Source organism: Bombina bombina, chromosome 4 (genome assembly GCF_027579735.1).
Source record: "Bombina bombina isolate aBomBom1 chromosome 4, aBomBom1.pri, whole genome shotgun sequence".
Classification (NCBI taxonomy): Eukaryota; Metazoa; Chordata; class Amphibia; order Anura; family Bombinatoridae; genus Bombina; species Bombina bombina.
Window position 1 is genome coordinate 481,926,903 of NC_069502.1, and position 26,958 is coordinate 481,953,860.

General features: G+C 37.0%; 1 protein-coding gene across 1 annotated transcript in view; it reads right to left on the minus strand.

The window, feature by feature from the left end:
- Positions 1 to 26,958, minus strand: part of LOC128655445 (glutathione S-transferase-like) — a 121,455-nt gene that overhangs the window by 70,825 nt on the left and 23,672 nt on the right. Inside the window, exon 3 of the mRNA XM_053709067.1 lies at positions 20,325 to 20,376. Coding sequence (XP_053565042.1) covers positions 20,325 to 20,376 — 52 coding nt within the window. The remainder of the gene's footprint in view (positions 1 to 20,324; positions 20,377 to 26,958) is intronic.

Consider the following 26,958-nt stretch of genomic DNA (forward strand, 5'->3'; position numbering starts at 1 on the left):
AACAGTCATCGATCTCGCTGCTCTTGGACTTTTTTTCAGCTTTCTTGGTACCCTGTCACTAAGCACCCACACTATACTATACTGTTTACCCCCTATACCACCGATATCGGGCAGCAGCGAACATGAGCTCTCGCTGCTTTCTGACTCCCATTGATTCCTATGGTATCTGCGACCTCCAGGGCGGCGGAATGAAAACCAGGAACACTGGGCTGAGCGTACCTGCTAGTTATTTGATAACTAGCAAAAGTAGTCAGATTGTGCCGAACTTGCGTTCGGAACATCTGTAGTGACGTAAGCATCGATCTGTGTCGGACTGAGTCCGGCGGATCGTATGTTACGTCACTAAATTCTACTTTTGCCGGTCTGTAAGGTTTGATAACTAAGGCAAATCAGGCTCGCCACAAATACGCTGCGGAATTCAAGCGTATTTGCGGTTGACAGCTTGATAAATAGAGGCCATTGCATGTAGAGCGGGACTCAGACTACTGCTGCCTCTGATTTTCTCCTGTTTGGGGATACGTGACTGCGCTTACCTGAGTGTAAGTTTTTATGTATTATTGTTTTAATATACTCAATTATCTAAGTCGTTTTGCGCTTTTCTTACATTTTTGCTTCAGCTTTTCCAAACTTCTGGTGATTAGTGGAATCATCACCAAATGAGAGTGGCATCGACTCCTACAGTTCCCTAAAGCCACTTTTGCATATCATACTTTACTAACTCTGCACTCCTGGGTGGTATCATCTTTGCCTGGGATTATACTAATAGTACATTTGGACTTTAGGTAAACGTTTGTATTTTGTATTGTCTCTTATATCTACAGTATTATTATTATTTTTTTGTGATAAATTTCTTCTGCTGGTATACATCTTGGAGAGATCTGATAGTAGATTAGCACTGATATATTCCTTGTGTGTGATACACAAACATACATACAGGGAGTGCAGAATTATTAGGCAAATGAGTATTTTGACCACATCATCCTCTTTATGCATGTTGTCTTACTCCAAGCTGTATAGGCTCGAAAGCCTACTACCAATTAAGCATATTAGGTGATGTGCATCTCTGTAATGAGAAGGGGTGTGGTCTAATGACATCAACACCCTATATCAGGTGTGCATAATTATTAGGCAACTTCCTTTCCTTTGGCAAAATGGGTCAAAAGAAGGACTTGACAGGCTCAGAAAAGTAAAAAATAGTGAGATATCTTGCAGAGGGATGCAGCACTCTTAATATTGCAAAGCTTCTGAAGCGTGATCATCGAACAATCAAGCGTTTCATTCAAAATAGTCAACAGGGTCGCAAGAAGCGTGTGGAAAAACCAAGGCGCAAAATAACTGCCCATGAACTGAGAAAAGTCAAGCGTGCAGCTGCCAAGATGCCACTTGCCACCAGTTTGGCGATATTTCAGAGCTGCAACATCACTGGAGTGCCCAAAAGCACAAGGTGTGCAATACTCAGAGACATGGCCAAGGTAAGAAAGGCTGAAAGACGACCACCACTGAACAAGACACACAAGCTGAAACGTCAAGACTGGGCCAAGAAATATCTCAAGACTGATTTTTCTAAGGTTTTATGGACTGATGAAATGAGAGTGAGTCTTGATGGGCCAGATGGATGGGCCCGTGGCTGGATTGGTAAAGGGCAGAGAGCTCCAGTCCGACTCAGACACCAGCAAGGTGGAGGTGGAGTACTGGTTTGGGCTGGTATCATCAAAGATGAGCTTGTGGGGCCTTTTCGGGTTGAGGATGGAGTCAAGCTCAACTCCCAGTCCTACTGCCAGTTTCTGGAAGACACCTTCTTCAAGCAGTGGTACATGAAGAAGTCTGCATCCTTCAAGAAAAACATAATTTTCATGCAGGACAATGCTCCATCACACGCGTCCAAGTACTCCACAGCGTGGCTGGCAAGAAAGGGTATAAAAGAAGAAAATCTAATGACATGGCCTCCTTGTTCACCTGATCTGAACCCCATTGAGAACCTGTGGTCCATCATCAAATGTGAGATTTACAAGGAGGGAAAACAGTACACCTCTCTGAACAGTGTCTGGGAGGTTGTGGTTGCTGCTGCACGCAATGTTGATGGTGAACAGATCAAAACACTGACAGAATCCATGGATGGCAGGCTATTGAGTGTCCTTGCAAAGAAAGGTGGCTATATTGGTCACTGATTTGTTTTTGTTTTGTTTTTGAATGTCAGAAATGTATATTTGTGAATGTTGAGATGTTATATTGGTTTCACTGGTAAAAATAAATAATTGAAATGGGTATATATTTGTTTTTTGTTAAGTTGCCTAATAATTATGCACAGTAATAGTCACCTGCACACACAGATATCCCCCTAAAATAGCTATAACTAAAAACAAACTAAAAACTACTTCCAAAACTATTCAGCTTTGATATTAATGAGTTTTTTGGGTTCATTGAGAACATGGTTGTTGTTCAATAATAAAATTAATCCTCAAAAATACAACTTGCCTAATAATTCTGCACTCCCTGTATTCATACACACACACTCTACATACACACACTCACTACACAAACATACACACAAATATATATGTGCATTCGTGTAAAGAAAGAGCGTGTGTGAGAAGATGTGCAAACATATGTGCATTTTTGTAAAGAAAGAGTCATCATAGCACTGCATGCTACTTTAGTGATTGTCCATTCTTTTGCCAACTTTTTGTGTTAATATATAGATAGACACCACAAATGCACATGCAAATGAACATATGTCTATGACATTTTATACTTCTTCTCCAGAATGTAGATATGTTTGTACACATTGATATTGTTATGTACACTACACACTGACATTTTTAGATCTCTCTCTAGTATATACAGTATCACCTAGATTACGAGTTTTGCGTTAGGCTTAAAAAGCAGCGTTGGCCAGTCCTAACGCTGCTTTTTAACGCACGCTGGTATTACGAGTCTTGCAGGTACAGGTGTACCGCTCACTTTTTTGGCCAGACTTGGCCTTACGTAAATTGCGTAACCTCTTTTTTCAATGGGACTTACATAGCGCCGGTATTTCGAGTCTGCCAAAAGTGAGCGGTAGACCCTCTCCTGTCAAGACTGGTACCGCATTTTAAAGTCAGTAGTTAAGAGTTTTAAACTACAAAGCCGTAGCATAAAACTCTTAACTAAAGTGCTAAAAAGTACACTAACACCCATAAACTACCTATTAACCCCTAAACCGAGGCCCTCCCGCATTGCAAACACTAAAAGAACATTTTTAACCCCTAATCTGCCAAACCTTGCCGCCACTATAATAAATGTATTAACCCCTAAACCGCCGCACTCCCGCCTCACAAACATTAGTTAAATATTATTAACCCCTAATCTGCCGCCCCCTAACATCGCCGACACCTACCTACATTTATTAACCCCTAATCTGCCGCCCCCAATGTCGCCGCCACTATACTAAAGTTATTAACCCCTAAATCTAAGTCTAACCCTAACCCCCGCCTAACTTAAATATAATTAAAAGAAATCTAAATAAAAATTACTATCATTAACTAAATTATTCCTATTTAAAACTAAATACTTACCTGTAAAATAAAACCTAAAATAGCTATAATATAACTAATAGTTACATTGTAGCTAGCTTATGGTTTATTTTTATTTTACAGGCAAGTTTGTATTTATTTTAACTAGGTAGAATAGTTACTAAATAGTTATTAACTATTTAATAAACTACCTAGCTAAAATAAAGACAAATTGACCTGTAAAATAAAACCTAACCTAAGTTACACTAACACATAACACTACACTATAATTAAATTATTTCCCTAAATTAAATACAATTAAATTAAATTATCTAAAGTACAAAAAAACAAACACTAAATTACAGAAAATAATAAACAAATTACAAGATTTTTAAACTAATTACACCTAATCTAATCCCCCTAACAAAATAAAAAAGCCCCCCCAAAATAAAAAAGCCCTACCCTACACTAAATTACAAATAGCCCTTAAAAGGGCCTTTTGCGGGGCATTGCCCCAAAGTAATCAGCTCTTTTACCTGTAAAAAAAATTACAACAACATTAAAACCCACCACCCACACAACCAACCCTACTCTAAAACCCACCCAATACCCCCTTAAAAAAACCTAACACTAACCCCTTGAAGATCACCTTACCGGGAGAAATCTTCATCCAACCGGGCTGAAGTCCTCAACGAAGCCGGGAGAAGTCTTCATCCAAGCCAGGCGAAGGGGTCCTCCAGACGGGCAGAAGTCTTCATCCAGACGGCATCTTCTATCTTCATACATCCGGCGCGGAGCGGGTCCATCTTCAAGACATCCAACTTGGAGCATCCTCTTCATCCGACGGCTAACACTGAATGAAGGTTCCTATAAATGACGTCATCCAAGATGGCGTCCCTTCAATTCCGATTGGCTGATAGAATTAAGGTAGAAAAAATCCTATTGGCTGATCCAATCAGATGTCTTGAAGATGGACCCGCTCCGCGCCGGATAGATGAAGATAGAAGATGCTGTCTGGAGGACCACTTCACCCGGCTTGGATGAAGACTTCTCCCAGCTTCGTTGAAGACTTTGGACGGTTGGATAAAGACTTCTCCAGGGTTAATAAATTTAGAATAGTGGCAGCGACGTTGGGGGTGGCAGATTAGGGGTTAATAAATATAATGTAGGTGTTGGTGATGTTGGGGCAGCAGATTAGGGGTTAATAAGTAAAATGTAGGTGTCGGCGATGTTGGGGGACAGCAGATTAGGGGTTAATATGTATAATGTAGGTGTTGGGGGCAGCAGATTAGGGGTTAATAAATATAATGCAGGTGTTGGCGATGTCGGGTGCGGCATATTAGTGGTTAATAAGTGTAAGATTAGGGGTGTTTAGACTTGGGGTTCATGTTAGGGTGTTATGTGTGGACAACATGGTAAATCCGGGTGGTAAATCGCCATAGAACAAGCCACTGAGCTGTTGTTCGTTCCTGGTAGAGCGCTTCTCTCTTTGTATGCAAATTATTATGACCCTGGGGAAGTCTCCCTATGGGTGATGGGGGAAACCAGACGTGGACTCCTTGCCCAGTGTGCTTAGAGGAATGTGGCTGCACCTCACTGACGAGGCCCATAGGAGGCCGAAACGATCGTCTGGGGTTGTCATGTTCCTTGTTCAGAGGAGAATTGCCTGGTATTTCGGGGCTGGACTGACCTTAATTGGCAGGATCAGACTGATATACTTCAGGAAAGTTTTCTTCTGTGAAAAGCACACTGGTCTAAAAGAGGCTGCTTCCGGGTGGTAAATCGCCATAGAACAAGCCACTGAGCTGTTGTTCGTTCCTGGTAGAGCGCTTCTCTCTTTGTATGCAAATTATTATGACCCTGGGGAAGTCTCCCTATGGGTGATGGGGGAAACCAGACGTGGACTCCTTGCCCAGTGTGCTTAGAGGAATGTGGCTGCACCTCACTGACGAGGCCCATAGGAGGCCGAAACGATCGTCTGGGGTTGTCATGTTCCTTGTTCAGAGGAGAATTGCCTGGTATTTCGGGGCTGGACTGACCTTAATTGGCAGGATCAGACTGATATACTTCAGGAAAGTTTTCTTCTGTGAAAAGCACACTGGTCTAAAAGAGGCTGCTTCCGGGTGGTAAATCGCCATAGAACAAGCCACTGAGCTGTTGTTCGTTCCTGGTAGAGTGCTTCTCTCTTTGTATGCAAATTATTATGACCCTGGGGAAGTCTCCCTATGGGTGATGGGGGAAACCAGACGTGGACTCCTTGCCCAGTGTGCTTAGAGGAATGTGGCTGCACCTCACTGACGAGGCCCATAGGAGGCCGAAACGATCGTCTGGGGTTGTCATGTTCCTTGTTCAGAGGAGAATTGCCTGGTATTTCGGGGCTGGACTGACCTTAATTGGCAGGATCAGACTGATATACTTCAGGAAAGTTTTCTTCTGTGAAAAGCACACTGGTCTAAAAGAGGCTGCTTCCGGGTGGTAAATCGCCATAGAACAAGCCACTGAGCTGTTGTTCGTTCCTGGTAGAGCGCTTCTCTCTTTGTATGCAAATTATTATGACCCTGGGGAAGTCTCCCTATGGGTGATGGGGGAAACCAGACGTGGACTCCTTGCCCAGTGTGCTTAGAGGAATGTGGCTGCACCTCACTGATGAGGCCCATAGGAGGCCGAAACGATCGTCTGGGGTTGTCATGTTCCTTGTTCAGAGGAGAATTGCCTGGTATTTCGGGGCTGGACTGACCTTAATTGGCAGGATCAGACTGATATACTTCAGGAAAGTTTTCTTCTGTGAAAAGCACACTGGTCTAAAAGAGGCTGCTTCCGGGTGGTAAATCGCCATAGAACAAGCCACTGAGCTGTTGTTCGTTCCTGGTAGAGCGCTTCTCTCTTTGTATGCAAATTATTATGACCCTGGGGAAGTCTCCCTATGGGTGATGGGGGAAACCAGACGTGGACTCCTTGCCCAGTGTGCTTAGAGGAATGTGGCTGCACCTCACTGACGAGGCCCATAGGAGGCCGAAACGATCGTCTGGGGTTGTCATGTTCCTTGTTCAGAGGAGAATTGCCTGGTATTTCGGGGCTGGACTGACCTTAATTGGCAGGATCAGACTGATATACTTCAGGAAAGTTTTCTTCTGTGAAAAGCACACTGGTCTAAAAGAGGCTGCTTCCGGGTGGTAAATCGCCATAGAACAAGCCACTGAGCTGTTGTTCGTTCCTGGTAGAGCGCTTCTCTCTTTGTATGCAAATTATTATGACCCTGGGGAAGTCTCCCTATGGGTGATGGGGGAAACCAGACGTGGACTCCTTGCCCAGTGTGCTTAGAGGAATGTGGCTGCACCTCACTGACGAGGCCCATAGGAGGCCGAAACGATCGTCTGGGGTTGTCATGTTCCTTGTTCAGAGGAGAATTGCCTGGTATTTCGGGGCTGGACTGACCTTAATTGGCAGGATCAGACTGATATACTTCAGGAAAGTTTTCTTCTGTGAAAAGCACACTGGTCTAAAAGAGGCTGCTTCCGGGTGGTAAATCGCCATAGAACAAGCCACTGAGCTGTTGTTCGTTCCTGGTAGAGCGCTTCTCTCTTTGTATGCAAATTATTATGACCCTGGGGAAGTCTCCCTATGGGTGATGGGGGAAACCAGACGTGGACTCCTTGCCCAGTGTGGTTAGAGGAATGTGGCTGCACCTCACTGACGAGGCCCATAGGAGGCCGAAACGATCGTCTGGGGTTGTCATGTTCCTTGTTCAGAGGAGAATTGCCTGGTATTTCGGGGCTGGACTGACCTTAATTGGCAGGATCAGACTGATATACTTCAGGAAAGTTTTCTTCTGTGAAAAGCACACTGGTCTAAAAGAGGCTGCTTCCGGGTGGTAAATCGCCATAGAACAAGCCACTGAGCTGTTGTTCGTTCCTGGTAGAGCGCTTCTCTCTTTGTATGCAAATTATTATGACCCTGGGGAAGTCTCCCTATGGGTGATGGGGGAAACCAGACGTGGACTCCTTGCCCAGTGTGCTTAGAGGAATGTGGCTGCACCTCACTGACGAGGCCCATAGGAGGCCGAAACGATCGTCTGGGGTTGTCATGTTCCTTGTTCAGAGGAGAATTGCCTGGTATTTCGGGGCTGGACTGACCTTAATTGGCAGGATCAGACTGATATACTTCAGGAAAGTGTTCTTCTGTGAAAAGCACACTGGTCTAAAAGAGGCTGCTTCCGGGTGGTAAATCGCCATAGAACAAGCCACTGAGCTGTTGTTCGTTCCTGGTAGAGCGCTTCTCTCTTTGTATGCAAATACATTTTATTTCCCCATAGGAATCAATGGGGCTGCGTTAGGAGCTAAACGCTGATTTTTTGCAGGTGTTAGACATTTTTTCAGCCGGCTCTCCCCGTTGATTTCTATGGGAAATCGTGCATGAGCACGCACAACCAGCTCAAAACTAACGTAAGCAGCGCTGGTATTGGAGTGAGATGTGGAGCAAAATTTTGCTCAACGCTCACTTTTTGTCTGTTAACGCCGGATTTGTAAAAACCTGTAATACCAGCGCTGTCTGTAAGTGAGCGGTGAGCATAAACTACTCATTAGCACCGCATAGCGTTTAACGCAAAACTTGTAATCTAGGTGTTCGTTTGTACAGTAGCATCCATATTGAAGTCCTCCTTCTACTAGTAAGTCTGCAGTGCACTGAAATGTCTGCAAGATTTGACAGTGAATTGAATAAATAAATTAAGGCATTAAAGGGGAAGTAGAAATCAATTTGCAATGTGGATCTGAGGTATTATCAGCTGAGTGAAAACAATCAAGTTGTCAGAATCCTTTGTCTACACTATTTTGGTTAAAAAATGTTGACAGCTTCAATTTATTACAAATAAATTGTTTGCTTTTTTACATTGTTCCATTTTACTGTTAGGAACAAACCCATCTCTTAAGCAAACTGCATGCTGGGAACTTTCCAGACACCATATTTTACACCAGGAAAAAGCTTAATTTTTTCTTGCATGAGTGTCCCAAATTGGAAGCTCAAATCTGCTGTCCTTTTACCCTCTATTTATTTGTCATTAATTACCAATCAGTACAGGCAAATTGTGGGTATTTCTGAGTAAATGTTTCTTTACAAAAGACCACAAATTAAAATATATATATATATATATATATATATATATATATATATATATATATATATATATATATATATATATATATATATATATATATAGGGTAAAAGGACAACAGATTTGAGCTTTCAGTTTTGGGCATTCATGCAAGTTGCCTGCAGCCATTTAAACAAAATTAAGCTTTGACTGGTGTACAATATGTTGTGTCAGGAAAGTTCCCAACACACAGTTTGCTTAAGAGATGGGGTTGTTCCTAACAGTAAAATGGAACAATGTGAAAAAGCAGCAAATAATTTATTTGTAATAAATTGAAGCTGTCAATAATAGTGTAGACTAAGGATTCTGACAACTTGATTGTGTTCACTCAGCTGATAATACCTCAGATCCACATAACCACTTAAAGGCTTCAAAAAATGCAATTTGCTTTCTACTTCCCCTTTAATGTCTTAAAGGGACATTAAACCCAACATTTTTCTTTCATGATTCAGATAGAAAAATAACCATATTCTAACTATAGTTTTAATTTAGTTTGACTGAATCCACATTAATTATTCTAAATCAATAAGAGTCAATAAGAGCTGAATCAATAAGAGCTCTCATGTATATGAGTTAAACATAGCATAGCATATAATATATGTATGAGATATATAGATATATATGTATGTGTGTGTGTTTCTCGGGAGTATCGCAGCCAGTGCCTCACCAGGCTCTGACCTCACCGCACGTCACTGTATAAGGGCCAGGAGAGAATGAACAACTAACTGAAGTTTAGAATCTTCTATAGTTTTGTAGAACAAACAGAGAAAAGGAAGGGGAAAAAAGAAGAAAAAAAAGGGGGACGCTTTATCCATATTGAACAGTGTAAAATCCTTTCTTCCATCATTGAGACCCCTATCTATCAACATATAAGCGCCAATAGAGACTTTATTGGTATATTCTCTGTTATGCTGACTCTATCTGCTGGTGCGACACCTGCTTGAAAAGCATAGACTATAAAATAATTTTTAACTAATGGTCCATGTATACTAATATTAAGAAATGCCTTTTTCCTCTTTTTTTTTACACATGGTTTGATTAAGCATTAGTAAAAAAATAATCTTTTTTTGTTCGATCAAAGGAACTCAACTATAAATATATATTGTGATATCTTCACTCTTAGATATCTGGGGAAAAGAAATGTTACTTATGCAATAGCCTTAATATTGTAGGATAATATTGGAATGTCTTTGAAGCAGCTAATGCTGTCTCTTTAAATAATCATATCTTTATAAGGAGATGTGGAAAGAAGTAACAGGGCTTAAAGTCTAGATCATTTAAAATCTATTGATACAAGAACGACACTGGGACAATTTAGAAAAATTAATTGGATCTATCTATTTAGCATATATCTTTGTCTTTATTAAACTATATATATATATATATATATATATATATATATATATATATATATATATATATATATATATATATATATATATATATATATATATATATAATTTTATTATTTTTCTCGGGAGAGGGATCTTTCAAGATATTTAATACTATTATTATAGAGCCTTAAAGGGACTGTCAACCCAAAAAATGTTCTTACTGCTACAGTTAAAGTTTACTAGGATAAATAGTTCAAACTATAGCCTAATTTTGCTTAATAAATAGTTTTCTAGTAAAATGACTTACTACATGTCCCACGCTGTTTTGAAATGGCCGCCAGACTCCTCCTGTATTTCGTCATGCACATCTTCCCTTCTTCCTCTTCTGCTAGTAACTTTTCGTAGCTCCACATTCCCGTTTTCGGTGCATGCGCAATGCGCTGATTTGAGTGAAAGGGGCCTTTTGAAGTAGGAACCAAAAATAACCGCTCAGTATCCTAGTGGTTCCTATATGTGGCGGACCAGTTTGGCTTCTCTTCATCTACCGCCGCATATAGGAACCGCTAGGATACTGAGGGGTACTGTACTGCCTGCTTTGTTTTTGAGCAGTGACTGACCTTATGTCTCAGGGTATTTGCAGGATCCCACAGTGATCTAAACACGGCTCCTGTCTTAAACGATCCTACACTGAATTTGCATACTATAACTAAATAAAGTCAAATATACTCATTTTCTCTAAATCCCCTACATGAAACCTACTAACTCAGATATACATTTCAATAGGAATATATCAATTTTTGCAAGATTATTTATCTATTGATAATAATAATTAATTGGGATAATATATGTTCCTCAAAGTGGATACAATATATGAATTGTTACAGACAAATTAACTGTACCGAGAAAACGAATACCATGTGGTCAACAGTAAATAATGATTTAATCATACTTTAATCAAACACAACCAAAAGATAAAATACACGATGGCTTGTTTCACTCATTTTATTAATTAGAAATTTACGTTTGTGAATATTTTTTTAATCAGAAATTTATGTTTGTGAATATTTTACGGTATGGAGCTTAATGTCACCATATAACAGGCACAAGGAGGCTTTTCAGTAACTCGTAATGGCAGCACTATGGTGGGTGAAATAACGCAACTTTTTTGACGTTAGCTTCACACCCTGTTTAGCGCAAAAAATATATGTTTTTGCGTGGGATTTTCATAGCGCCGGTATTACAGGTTGTGCAGTGAGGCTAAAAAGCTTGCGTTATAGCCTATACTGACACGATCCATACCGCCACCTGAGACCAGTAGTTATGGATTTTGTGTAACAAAAATGTTACACAAAACTCAGAACTAAACTGTTACAAAGCACACTAAAACCCATAAACTACGTATTAACCCCTAAACCGCCACCCTCCCGCATCGCAAACACTATATTAAACCTATTAACCCCTAATCTGCCGCTCCCCGACATCGCTGCCACTATAATAAATGTATTAACTCCTATTCCGTTGCTCCCCGACATTGCCGACACTATTATAAAGTTATTAACCCCTATTCCTCTGCTCCCCGACATCACCGCCACTATAATACATTTATTAACCCCTATTCCGCCGCTCCCCGACATCATCAACATTATTATAAAGTTATTAACCCCTATTCCGCCTCTCACTGACATCGCCTCGCCGACACTATAATAAAGTTATTAACCCCTAAACCTCCGGCCTCCCACATCGCAAAACACTAAATTAAACTATTAACCCCTAAACCTAACACCCCCCCCCAACTTTAAATTAAAATTACAATATAACTATCTTAAAATAAATAAAAACTTTCCTGTGAAATAAAAATAAACCTAACATTTAACTATAAATTAACCTAACCTTACTATTCTAATAAAATAAAAAAAGCTACAAATTAAAAAATCTAAATTACAAATTTAAAAAACCTAACACTACGAGAAAAATAAAAAAATCTAAAATTACAAAAAAAATAAACACTAAATTAAGAAAAATAAAAAACACTAATTGTAATTGTTTTTATTTTTGATAATTTTGTTTATTATTTTTGTAAGCTTAGTGTTTTTTATTTTTCGTAATTTAGTGTTTATTATTTTTTGTGTTAGGTTTTTTTAAATTTGTAATTTAGATTTTTTAATTGGTAGTATTTTTTTATTTTATTAGAATAGTAAGGTTAGGTTAATTTATAGTTTAATGTTAGGTTTATTTTTATTTCACAGGTAAGTTTTTATTTATTTTAAGATAGTTATATTGTAATTTTAAAGTTAGAGGATGTTAGGTTTAGGGGTTAATAGTTTAATTTAGTGTTTTGTGATGTTGAGGGCCGGTGGTTTAGGGGTTAATAGGTTTATCTAGTGGCAGAGATGTGGGAGGCAAGAGGTTTAGAGATTAATAACTTTATAATAGTGGCGGCGCTGTCAGGGAGCGGCGGAATAGGGGTTAATAATTTATTTTAGTGGCAGCGATGTTGGGGCGGCAGATTTGGGGTTAATAACTTTATTTAGGAGTCAGTGATGTCGGGGCTGGCAGATTAGGGGTGTTTAGACTTGAGGTTTATGTTAGGGTGTTAGGTTTAAAAGTAACTTTTTTTCCCCATAGACATCAATGGGGTTGCGTTACGGAGAATTTTCAATTCACGATCGCATGTGTTAGTTTTTTCTAACACTCTCTCCCCATTAATGTCTATGGGGGAAAGCGTGCACGAGCATGTCAAAGCAGCCCTTAGATTTTGTACGGTATGGAGCTTAACATCACCATATAACAGGCACAAGGAGGCTTTTCAGTAACTCGTAATGGCAGCACTATGGAGGGTGAAATAACGCAACTTTTTGGCGTTAGTTTCACACCCTGTTTAGCGCAAAACTCGTAATCTAGGTGATAGTGAATAAAAGAAAAGTATTGAGTCCTCTATGTACTAAACTTATTAAGGCAGGAATTAACACTACCATTATTTATCCTGCTAAATTGAAGATAACAATAAAAAATTAGATTAAGTTTTTTGATAGTCTGATTTATACATAGCAAATTAATTCTTAGCTGATTATGAAAAAGTATATAATGTTGAGCTCCTCAATATCTTGGCCCTGAATCATAGTTATTGTAAAAGATGGCCATGTGTGTGTATATTATTTTTTTTTCTCTCTCTGCCCCTTACATTTCTCCCCACACTACAGATGTCAGACTTGATATAATAAAAAAATTAGTCTAAAAGTAATATCCTGGAACATTAGAGGTATAACTTCTCCTATTAAAAGAAAAGCTATTCTAAAATATATTAAATTTTTGCATGCGGATATTGCATTTTTACAGGAGACTCACCTAACCAAAGAAGAGTCTGAAAAACTAAAAGTTGGTTGAGTGGGTGAAATCCTTTTTACATCCTGCAAGAAAAGAGCAAAAGGGAGTAGCCATTCTTTTTAACAAGTCTCTAAAGATTAATATAATCTCACAAGAAATTATATATTATAATACGAGTGAAAATATTTCACCATACTTATACTCTCTGTAACCTTTATGGACCAAATAAGTGGGATGTACTGTTCTGGGATAAAATCCAGAATAGAATAATTGCAAATCTAAGTGACAGTATTATCATGGGTGAAGTTTTTAACATTGCCCCTTTAGATAGCCTAGACAGAATGAGGACTTTAGATAGCAATTTTAAAAACAATAGAAACAGAGGGAGGGATACTAAACTTTGTAAAACTTTGCTTAATCATTTAAAAGTTAAAGACATCTGGAGAATGATAAATCCCAATGAAAGAGCTTTTACATGCGTATCTAAAGCGTATAAAACTTATTAACGTATAGATTATTTTTTGATATCTTCCCCTCTTACAAATTTTGTAAAAAAGACAGAAGTAAAGGAAGCTACTATTTCTGATCATTCACCAATAACTCTAGAATTTACTTTTGATAAACGACAAAAAAAATGCAGGACTCAGATTGCTGAAATATTTAGCTGCTAATAAAAAGTTTCAACAAATTTTTTAAAAATAAATGTGATGAATTCCGTAAATTTAATATAAATTATCTAAGCAAGATAGAGATATTCTGGGAGGCTTTTAAAGCCATGATAAGGGGAGATATTTTAGCCTATATTATAGCTCTTAAGAAAAAAATAAAATCCCAAGGAGATCAATTAGCAAACCAACTAACTAATGCTTACAACAAATATTTAATGGAAAGTAACTTAAATAATTGGAATCAATACATTAACTCAAAATAAGAAAGAGACACTTATCTTTTAGAACAAACACAACAAAACGAAAAAAGAGCAAAGAGTATATTTTACAGATTTGGAAACAAATCTGAAAATATCTTGCCAATCTTGTTAAAAGTAAAAAATATAACAGTCATATACCTATAATTAAAGTAAGTGATAAGAGGATCTCCTCTGAAGAATTTTTGATATATTATCAAAAAGTATATTATAAGTCAGATGTTGATAAGGAACAAAAGAAACAGTTCTGGGATAGAATAAAAAAAAAAAAAACTATTACTCATTAACAATTGAATATGATGCAAGCACCCATATCATCTGAGGAGGTAGAGTCTGTTATAACAAAGTCATCATGTAATAAAGCTGCAGTTCCGGATAATTTACCCTATGAATTTTATACAATTTTAAAAGACTCAATAGAACCAACTTTAGTTAATTTATATATGTATATTGGAAAATAAACCATCTAAATTATTTACTCAATCTTACACGTCTCTTATTTTAAAGCCAGATACAAATCCGGAGGACATGGGTGCTTACAGACCAATTGCTCCACTTAATGTAGATTATAAAGTCTTGACATCCATTATAGCTACTAGAATAAAAAATTTGATGAAACATATTATTCATAAAGATCAATCAGGTTTCATAAAATATCCAATTTACGCAAAGTATTCGTGCTACTTTCTTACTTAAATGTACAAGAGTCTTTAAAAAAAGACTTAAAACTAGTAGATCATATAATATCATTAGATGCAGAAAAAGCTTTTGATTTTGTAGCTCATGACCATTATTTAAAAACTTTATATAAATTTGGATTCAAATGTAAAATTCTCAATTCAATAAAGTCTTTATATAAGTACCCGACCTCCTTTTTAATAATTAATTTGTTAATCTAAAATCCATTTATTTTATATAGAGGGACGAGACAAGGATATCTTCTTTCTCCACTTCTATTTCATTTAGCAGTAGAATCCTTGGCAATTATATTAAGATCCAAAATCGAAGCAATACAAATATAAGGGAAGGAGATAGTAGTCTCCCTTTACGAGGATGAATATGCATGAATAGAGCAGATATACATATTCCTATTGTATTAGATTTAATCCAAAATTTTGGATCCTTCTCTGAATTTAAAATATGTAAAAAAAATGTATTAAAATCGGAAATTATTATGGCTAAAATACATCACCCTTTTTGAGAAGTAAAAACTTATTTAAATACTTTGGAATTAAAATATCTCTTTTGCCAAAACTATGGTATTAACTAAACTATAAGGATAAATTAAATTACATGTTTGATAGCTTAAAAAGGTGGTCAAAATTACCATTATCATTGTTGGGTAAAGTCAACATGGTTAAAATGATTCTATTCCCAAAAATTCTATATTTAATGCAGGTATTAAAATTTCCCTTATATAAAACTGATGTGCACTTATTAAATAAAAGCTTAATTAACTTTTTTTGGCAAGACCAGTAACAAGTTTAGAAAAAATGCAAATGCTCAGGGACAAAGGAGGAATGAATCTCCAGAACTTTGCAATATATAATAAAGCAGCCTTAGCTAAATATCACTTAGATTGCAAGTTCTGCACTATAGAGGGTGCGAAACGAACACAACAAAAGTTGTGCTATTTCATCCTCCATACCGCTGCCATCACGAGTTTTTGAAAAGCTGCCTTGTGCGTGCGATATGGTTGCATTGAGCTCCATACCGCACAAAATACAAGCCCTGCTTTGACGTGCTCGCACACGCTTTCCCCATAGAAATCAATGGGGAGAGAGTGTTAGATAAAAAACTAACACCTGCGATCGCAGACTGAAAGCTATATTAACCCTAACCGTAACCCTAAACCTAACCGTAACCCTAAACCTAACACCCCCTAACTTTAACATAATTAAAATAGACCTAAATTAAAGTTACAATTATAAACTAAATAATATCTATTTAAAACTAAAAATAAACTTACCTTTGAAATAAAAATAAAACCTAAGCTAGTTATATTGTAGCTAACTTAGGTTTTTATTTCACAGGTAAGTTTGTATTTATTTTAACTAGGTAGACTAGTTAGCTAGTTATTAACTATTTCCTAACTACCTAGTTAAAATAAATACAAACTTACCTGTGAAATAAAAGTAAAACCTAAGCTGCCTTACACTTAAACCTAACATTACAAAAAAAAAAAAACTAACATTACAAAAAATAAAAACACTAAAATTACAAAAAATAAATAAAACTACCATTAGAAAAATTAACAAACAAAATTATCCAAAACAATAACAATTCATATTCTAATACCCTGTTTAAAATAAAACAACTCCCCAAAATAAAAAACCCTAATCTATAGTAAACTACCAAGGGCCCTTAAAAGGGCCTTTTGTAGGGCATTGCCCTAAAGAAATCAGCTCTTTTTCTAAAAAAGAAAAACAAACACCCCCTAACAGTATACAAACCCCACCCCCAAACCCACAAAATAAAAATAAAGTTAAACCTAATCTACCCATTGCCCTGATAAGCGCATTTGTATGGGCATTTTTTGCTGCCCATTAAAAATAATAAAATGGCTATTTTTTTTTTTTTTTAAAAACGCCCCAAAAAGAAGAAAATTACACAAAATAACAAACAAATTATTCAAAATAATAAAAATTATTCCTATTCTAATACCCATTTAAAAAAAATAAATAAAAAAATAAAAGAACCCTAATCTATAATAAACTACCAATAGCCCTTAAAGGGGCCTTTTGTAGGGCATTGCCCTAAAGAAATCAGCTTTTTTTCTAAAAAATAAAAAAAAAAACCTAACATTACAAACCCCACTCCCCCAAACCCACAAAATAAAAAAAAAAACTAATCTACCCATTGCCCTGAAAAGGGCATTTGTATGGGCATTGCCCTTAAATGGGCATTCAACACTTTTTCTTGCCCTGAAAAGGGCATTCAGCTCTTTTAGGAAAAGCCTAAACCCTAATCTAAAAAAAAACTCACCCAAAAAAACTTAAAAAAAAATAACACTAACCCCTCTTTAAGTACTCACAGTTGCTGAAGTCCGGCTTGAACAATCTTCATCCCAGCAGCTCCATCCTCATCTAGGTGGCTCCATCTTCATCCATCGAGGGACCGGCATCTTCTTTATTCCTGCAGAGGCGGAGGACCAAGGTGGAGGTCCAAGGCGGAGGTCCAGGTGGAGGTCCAAGGCTTATGTCCATCGATCCGACTTGGAGGTCTTCTTCATGCGATTGTCCGCCGCACACTGAGGATTTAAATGCAAGGTACCCCTTTTATACTGTGGGTACCATTGCATTCCTATTAGGTTTGTTATTTTGGGGGGTTGGTTGGGTGGTGGATTTTACTGTTGGGGGGTCTTTGTATTTTTTACAGGGAAAAGATCTGATTTCTTTAGGGCAATGCCCTACAAAAGGCCCTTTTAAGGGCTATTGGTAATTTATTGTAGGCTAGGGTTTTTTTTTTATTTTGGGGGGGCTTTTTTATTTTGATAGCGCTATTAGATTAGGTGTAATTGTTTTTATTTTGGATAATTTTGTTTGTTATTTTTTGTAATTTAGTATTTTTTTATTTTTTGTAATTTATTATTTTTTTATTTTTTGTAATTTAGTATTTTTAATTTTTTAGTAGTGTTAGGTTTTTTAATGAGTAATTTAATTTATTTAATTGATAGTTATTTTAATTTTAGTCTAATAGTAATGTTAGTTTAATTTATAGTTTAAACAGGTAAGTTTTTATTTATTTTAAGATAGGGATCTTGTCATTTTAATTTAAAGTAAGGGGGTTGTTAGGTTTAGGGGTTAATAGTTTAATTTAGTTTTTGGCGATGTCGGGGGCTGGTGGTTTAGGGGTTAATAGGTTTATTTAGTGGTAGTGATGTGGGAGGCCAGAGGTTTAGGAGTTAATAACTGTATTTAGTGTCGCGGAGTGGCGGATAATATATTTAGTATAGTGTGGGCAATGTTGGGGTGCGGGGGAATAGGGGTTAATAACTTTAGTATAGTGGCGACAATGTCGGGGAGTGGCAGAATAGGGGTTAATAAATTTGATTAGTGGTGGCGATGTCATCAGCGGCAGATTAGGGGTTAATACATTTAATATAGTGTTTGCGATGCGGGAGAGCCTCGGTTTAGGGGTTAATAGATGGTTTACGGGTTTTAGTGTACTTTGTAACACTTTAGTTATGAGTTTTGTGTAAAAGTTTTGTTGCGCAAAACTCATACTACTGGTCTTAAATTGTGAAACGGATCGTGTCGTTATAGAGTGTAACACAAGCTTTTTAGCCTCACTACAAAACTCGTAATGGCAGCGCTATGGGAATCCCATGAAAAAACGTCATTTTTTTTATTGTGGGACTGACGTGGCGTTACAGGCTAAAAGGCTTGCGGTACAGCTATACCGTCAAGACTCGTAATGGCTGCGTTGCTGTTTTAACGCTGAAATGGACATTTTTTTATCAGCGTTAAAACACGAACGCAAAACTCGTAATCTAGGTGTATGTGATTGACAAAAGGAAATTATTATACAGATATAGAAGTTGAGCAAGAAGTTACCTCTTCTTTTACATTGTCTGCTTTAGCTCATATGCAAAGTAAAAGCCTACCTATTTGTAAAACAATGTCTGTCTTTAGGGAAACCATAAAAGCTTGGCAAGATCTTTGTTCCGTATGCAATTCGAACTTTAGCATATCAAAGTATTACTCTATACAGGGAAACTCCCAATTCTTGCCTGGATTTACAACAACGCCATTTGAGGATTGGGCTAGAAAGGGACTTATACATTTTTCACAGTTAATTAATAAAGCAGATAATTCATATAAAACCTTCCAAGAACTTAAGAATGAATTTGGGATCCTAAATCATACTTTTTTTGCCTATTATCAAACCAGAAATTGTATTACAAGATTAGTTCAACAACATGGAAATAACTAGGACTCCAAATTTATGGGAAGATTTTTCTCCCAATTTAGAAATATAATTTTTTCAATTTCTTTTTTATATAAGCTTACAATGTTTGCAAAAAGTGAGAAAATAATCATGAAAAGTCATAATAAGTTAGAGAACCTGCTCACGGTCATCCTTGCAGATAAAACGATAAGTAAAAGTATTATTAGAACAAAGAAAGCCTCTCTTGCAGCCTATTATATGGAAGCACAAATTAAAATATTCATATGACTTATTTAACACATGCAAGACTAACAAAATGTTCCAGGAATTTCGTGATGTATTGTAACAAATGTGGTACTAGGGAAGTAAATATATTGCATTGCTTTTGGTATTGTTATAAAGTTAAACAATATTGGTATACAATTTTCAATAGGATAAGTACCATGCTTCAGAAAATAATTGATCTGGAACCTCAAGATATTTTTTTCTCCTGCATGGTTCCAAATTTAAAGACTACACTTTTTTTCTCTGTTTTGTATTGTTTTTTGACTTTTTATTATTTGTTTTTCTACAGCTAAAATCAGCTGTAAAATCCATTACCTATACCTTTTGATCTGTTTATAACCAAAAATGTATGTTTATACTAGGAAAAGATGAGATCTTGTCGTTGTATGACAATTTATGTAAACCTTGATGCGGTTATTATGCTTTTTTCTTCTTATGGATGTTATGATTTGAGTGATCTGCGCATCACTATCTTTGTATAGAATCAATCTCGCAAAAAATAAATAGATATAAAAAAAAGAACAGTAAAAGATACACAGAACTGTATTATATTGTTTATATTATGACTCTTTTTAATATTGCTTAGCTTTATTCAAACTGCACTGGTGAAATACTTTTTGCTCCCACCCAATCCAGTATTTAATATCATGAAGTGCTGTGAAATCATGATTTGTGTTACCTAATCCTCTTGAGAAAATGTGGCATGTGCATTTCACAGAATCGAACGAATATAGGATTGGTCTTCAATTTTTCCAGGGCTGCTTTTTATTCCCAGTCTGGCCCTGTAGTTAAAGAGCAATGCTTTGCACCTCCTGAGACATGGCTTTTGAGCCAATCAGGAGTGGCATACATATCCACTAATTACTGCTTGTGTCCTGCTAAGGAACTGCATGTGACTACAGTATATATGCAAATGATTACTGTACCTTTAATTAACTTTTCAAACTGCTCCCTTGTTTCTACGAATTCCTCTTCAAACTGCAAACAAAATACATAACAATATATTATTTAGTACTTCTAATAATATATCATATATCCATTATTCTGATGGGTCTTTTCAATAATTATCTCATATAAATGAATTGATTAGTATGATCAGAGAGGTGAAGCCTGCAAGATACTTAGGAAGAGTATGAGCTTGTGAGCATAGCGGTGTAAAGGGGGAAGCTGGAATTTAGTTTTATACTCTAAAGACAAAGAAATATCTTTGTTCATAATTTAATTACATTGCATAAATTGAAAAAATAATCATAATATTGCAATACAGAACAGATATTTTTCTATAAGTTTCCTTCTGTTAGAAGAATGTATTTGAAGTAGCTTTGTAGCTTTTCTTTCCCCCTCTTTTTTCCTATGGGGAATATTATAGTCTTGTCAATTATTTTAATATACAGGTTAACATGCTTTATTAAGCCATTACAACCTATCATATAGCTCCTTCTTTTGGACATAAAATATTTGGACAATTAAGAAAACAAGTGGAGCGGTATAAGAAGTAAGCTTTTTGCGCGCGTCAGTTAAAATGTTTTTGCTTGCACGCTAACCCAATGCTTGCAAAAAGACAAACTTAAAATATTACGATCGCATTAACGTATTCCCCCATAGAAGTCAATGTAGCAAATAAAGTGAAAAAAAAAAACGAACACCCTACTCGCACGCAAACCCGATCAAATATTCTCAAGTGCGTTAACCCGACATGAAAATATGAATATTTCACATTCCAGTGTTCTTCACATAGTAGAATATGTTCTATTTATTCATAAATACATATTTATATATATACAAAAAAAGGGCATCGGCACACATCCATTTTCAAAAGCACAACATATTTTTTGAACTGCTGCTGCAAAAAAATGCCTGCAAACAACATCAAGAGACAACTATTCTTTTTAAATAAAATTGGGATCTTAGTCACACAATATGGCCATATTTTGCTTAGCCAGTCACCACTTACAAGGTGCCCCAATATAGACTGGTCCTAACACTACAGTACTTTTACCACAGAGGGCTGAATCATTCCTGCTTTTACTCTTCATAATAGAATGAGACTCCCTAGCTCCATTACACTGTCATGAGCACACCTGAGCTTGGGTGGGGTGCTTAAACCAATGGGAGATGGTCAGTCTCCCTGATAATTTTTAAATACAGATACAAAATTTGTTTTTTTAGCACACCTTACAAAAAGTTTATATACACATCTTTGGGAGTGCTGCCAGTTTTATTTAAAAAGAATAGTTGTCTCGATGTTGTTTGCAGGCATTTTTTTTGCAGCAGTTCAAAAAATATGTTGTGCTTTTGAAAATGGATGTGCGCTGATACCTTTTTGTTTGTGTAATTACTGGGTCATATTGGCAGCACTCCCAAAGATGTGTATATAAACTTTTTGTAAGGTATGCTAAAAAAACAAATTTTGTATCTGTATTTAAAAATAATCAGGGAGATCTCCCATTGGTTTAAGCACCCCACCTAAGCTCAGGTGTGCTCATGACAGTGTAATGGAGTTGTGAATATTAAGCTAGGAAGTCTCATTCTATTATGAAGAGTAAAAGCAGGAATGATTCAGCCCTCTTTGGCAAAAGTACTGTAGTGTTAGGACCAGTCATTGGGGGGTAGTTATCAAGCCGTCAACCTCAAATACGCTGGAATTCCGCAGCGTATTTGTGGCGAGGCTGATTCGCCTTAGTTATCAAAGGCTCGAGACCGGCAAAAGTAGAATTTTGTGGCGTAAGCTTCGATCCGCCGGACTCAGTCCGACACAGATCGATTCTTACGTCACTCCAGATGTTCCGCACACAAGTGCAGCACATTCTCACTACTCTTGCTAGTTATCAAATGACTAGCAGGTACGCTCGGCACTTTTACGGCCCAGCGTACCTGGTTTTCAAACCGCCACCCCTGGAGGCGGCGGATCCCATAGGAATCAATGGGAGTCTGACCATAGCGAAAGTACAAGTTCGCTGCTGACAGACATCCCATTGATTTCTATGGGAGCTGTCTGCACCTAACACCCTAACATGTACCCCGAGTCTAAACACCACTAATCTGTTCCCCCCTACACCGCCGCAACTAAATAAAGTTATTACCCCCTAAACCGCCGCTCCCGGAGCCCACCGCAAGCTACTCTATACATATTAACCCCTAAACCGCCGCTCCCGGAGCCCACCGCAACTATAATAAATGTATTAACCCCTAAACCGCCGCTCCCTGAACCTGCCGCAACCTATATTAAATTTATTAACCCCTATCCTGCCCCCCCTACACCGTCGCCACCTATAATAAATGTATTAACCCCTAATCTGCCCCCCCTACACCGTCGCCACCTATAATAAATTTATTAACCCCTAATCTGCCCCCCCTACACCGTCGCCACCTATAATAAATTTATTAACCCCTATCCTGCCCCCCACTACGCCGCCGCCACTGTAATAAAATTATTAACCCCTAAACCTAAGTCTAACCCTAACCCTAACGCCCCCCCTAACTTAAATATTAATTAAATAAATCTAAATAATATTTTTATTATTAACTAAATTAATCCTATTTAAAACTAAATACTTACCTTTAAAATAAACCCTAATATAGCTACAATATAAATAATAATTATATTCTAGCTATCTTAGGATTTATTTTTATTTTACAGGTACCTTTCAATTTATTTTAACTAGGTACAATAGCTATTAAATAGTTATTAACTATTTAATAGCTTACCTAGCTAAAATAAACTGAAATTTACCTGTAAAATAAATCCTAACCTAAGTTATAATTACACCTAACACTACACTATACTTTAATAAATTATTGGGTTAGATTAGGGGTATGTGGGTGGTGGGTTTTAATGTTGGGGGGGTTGTATTTTTCTTTTACAGGCAAAAGAGCTGAACTTTTTGGGGCATGCCCCCACAAATGGCCCTTTTAAGGGCTGGTAAGGTAAAAGAGCTTTGAACTTTAATTTAGAATAGGGTAGGGCATTTTTTTTATTTTGGGGGGGTTTGTTATTTTATTAGGGGGCTTAGATTAGGTGTAAGTAGCTTAAAATTGTTGTAATATTTTTAAAATGTTTGTAACTTATTTTTTTATTTTTTGTAACTTAGCTTTTTTATTTTTTGTACTTTAGTTAGTTTATGTAATTGTATTTAATTGTAGTTATTTGTAGGTAGTTTATTTAATTAATTTAATGATAGTGTAGTATTAGGTTTAATTGTAACTTAGGTTAGGATTTATTTTACAGGTAATTTTTTATTTTTTTTAGCTAGGTAGTTATTAAATAGTTAATAACTATGTAATAACTATTCTAACTAGCTAAAATAAATACAAAGTTACCTGTAAAATAAATATAAATCCTAAGATAGCTAGAATATAATTATTATTTATATTGTAGCCATATTAGGGTTTATTTTACAGGTAAGTATTTAGTTTTAAATAGGAATAATTTATTAAAGTATAGTGTAGTGTTAGGTGTAATTATAACTTAGGTTAGGATTTATTTTACAGGTAAATTTCAGTTTATTTTAGCTAGGTAAGCTATTAAATAGTTAATAACTATTTAATAGCTATTGTACCTAGTTAAAATAAATTGAAAGGTACCTGTAAAATAAAAATAAATCCTAAGATAGCTAGAATATAATTATTATTTATATTGTAGCTATATTAGGGTTTATTTTAAAGGTAAGTATTTAGTTTTAAATAGGATTAATTTAGTTAATAATAGAAATATTATTTAGATTTATTTAATTAATATTTAAGTTAGGGGGGCGTTAGGGTTAGGGTTAGACTTAGGTTTAGGGGTTAATAATTTTATTACAGTGGCAGCAGTGTAGTGGGGGGCAGGATAGGGGTTAATAAATTTATTATAGGTGGCGACAGTGTAGGGGGGGCAGGATAGGGGTTAATAGGTTTAATATAGGTTGCGGCGGGTTCAGGGAGCGGCGGTTTAGGGGTTAAACTATTTATTTAGTTGCGGAGAGGTGCGGGATCAGCAGGATAGGGGTTAATAACTTTATTATAGAGGGCGACGGTGTAAGGGGGGCAGGATAGGGGTTACTAGGTATACTGTAGGTGGCAGCGGTGTCCGGGAGCGGTGGTTTAGGGGTTAATACATTTATAAGAGTTGCAGCAGGGTCTAGGAGCGGTGGTTTAGGGGTTAATACATTTATAAGAGTTGCGGCAGGGTCTAGGAGCGGCGGTTTAGGGGTTAGTAACTTTATTTAGTTGCGGGAGGCTCCGGGGGCGCCGGTATAGGGATAGAACAGTGTAGTTTAGTGTGGGTGCTTAGTGACAGGCTAGCAATAAAGCTGGGAAAAAGCCGAAGGGCAGCGAGATCGGATGAGTGATAACTCTCACAGTCCGCTGCTCATCGCCCTGCGGCTTTTTGACAGCTTTTTTTGATAACTTAGGCGAACGTATTCAAGGTCCGTGGCGGCGAAGGTAGGCGAGCTTAGGCGGGCGTATTGGGCCGGCGAAGTCAGAAAAGTAGACGGCTTGATAACTACCCCCCATTATTGGAGCACCTTGTAAGTGGTGACTGGCTAAGCAAAATATGGCCATATTGTGTGACTAAGATCCCAATTTCATTTAAAAAGAATAGTTGTCTCTTGATGTTGTTTGCAGGCACTTTTTATTGCAGCAGTTCAAAAAAATATGTTGTGTTTTTGAAAATGGATGTGCGCCAATACCTTTTGTTTGTGTAATTACTGGGTCATATTGGCAGCACTCCCAAAGATGTGTATATAAACTTTTTGTAAGGTGTGCTAAAAAAAAACAAATTTTTGTATCTGTATTTATATATATATATATATATATATATATATATATATATATATATATATATATATATATATAAAAAGCACAGGATAGCACACTCCCACTCGCCAAAAGTCCCAAGACCAGGGTGCATAAATCTTCAAATAGAATACTAGGAATATGCACTCACTGGATTTAAACGACAACACACTTTATTGTGTAGTAACGTTTCGGGGTCTAAGGAAGGGGTAAATGCCCCGAAACATCACTACATAATAAAGTGTGTTGTGGTTTAAATCCAGTGAGTGCATATTCCTAGTATTATATATATATATATATATATATATATATATATATATATATATATATATATATATATATATACAGTATATATAGGAGCAAAAGAAGAGTGCACTCACCAGGACTTTTCAAAGGTTTATTTCCTTGACAGAGGGGGTGGAAAGGATGACCTTCGTGACCACATACACAGGTGACAAGCAATGAATCAACAAACACCTACACGACAATTGGCATGTCATCACCACAGATCCAACATTACCCTTCAAACAGATGGCTCCTCCAAGAATTGGGTTCAGAAGGTCAAGATCTCTAAGGGACATTCTGGTTAAGACTGACCCGATTAGGAGCTACAACAAAGGTACCTTACTTAATCTGGAGAAGAAAGGGGTTTTCCGCTGCATAGGTTGTACTACTTGCAGTGGCCTCATACCAGGCCAATACTTCACTCATCCACACAAACGGCAGAAGTTTTTCCACAAATATAGACTGACATGCACTACTACACATATTGTCTATCTATTACACTGTATTTGTGGGCTCTTTTATGTGGGAAAAACTTTGGATGACCTACGCACAAGAATGGCGAACCATTGGTCTGCCATTAGAACAGCCCTAAGGAAAGGAACCTAAGGAAAGGAACCTCGGACCAACCGGTGGCACGCCATTTCTTGGACCAAAACCATACGTTAAAGACTTGAAGTACACAATAATTGACCATATACCTCCACTGACTTGGGGCGGCGACAGAAATGTCTAATTGCTGAGGAGGAAGGGACATTGGACTTTTGTCTTGGACACCCTCATCCCCAGGGGAATAAATACCCATCTGGACTGGCAGGTGTGTTTGTAGATTTTTCCCTATATGGACACTTGGCTTATCTTAAATGTTTGGCATCCAATTATGTTTTTTTCTGTAAATTATTCGGTCAGGTGTTCCCCTACTCTGCCTGTCTTACTTTATTCCATTTCTACTTAGCACTTACTAGACTCCAACACAAAGCATCCCTATGGATTATAGTGGTTTTGTTTTTAAGCTGCTATGACAACGGGCCCTCTTGTATATCAGTGACTTCACTTTCCGCTTTTTAAACATTACCTACAGCTTGTATTCTGCTGACACAATTGGTTTGAATTTGTTTAAATTTGTATTAGTCTATGACCGCACAAGTCATGCTTAATACCTTGGGTCCCACATTGCAATTGTTAATTATACCGTTGTTAAATATACCGTTGTGCATTATACAGTAGATTTCATGCTCACACCTGCCTCACTGAAGTAGGCCCACTTAGGAAAGGATGCACCAAATCTACACTTGATTTGCTGCTCTGTGTATGTATTTAACCCTTACTAGAATGTATATGGATTCTATATTCCTTATACTACAAATCTGGGGGTGCATGGGGATCCTGTTACCTACAGGACATGCCATACTATTCAGATGTTCTTTATATATGTACTCAACTTGTAAATGATATTCTGGCTGACTCTACTCCTGCTGTACTATGTTTTGCATATATGTA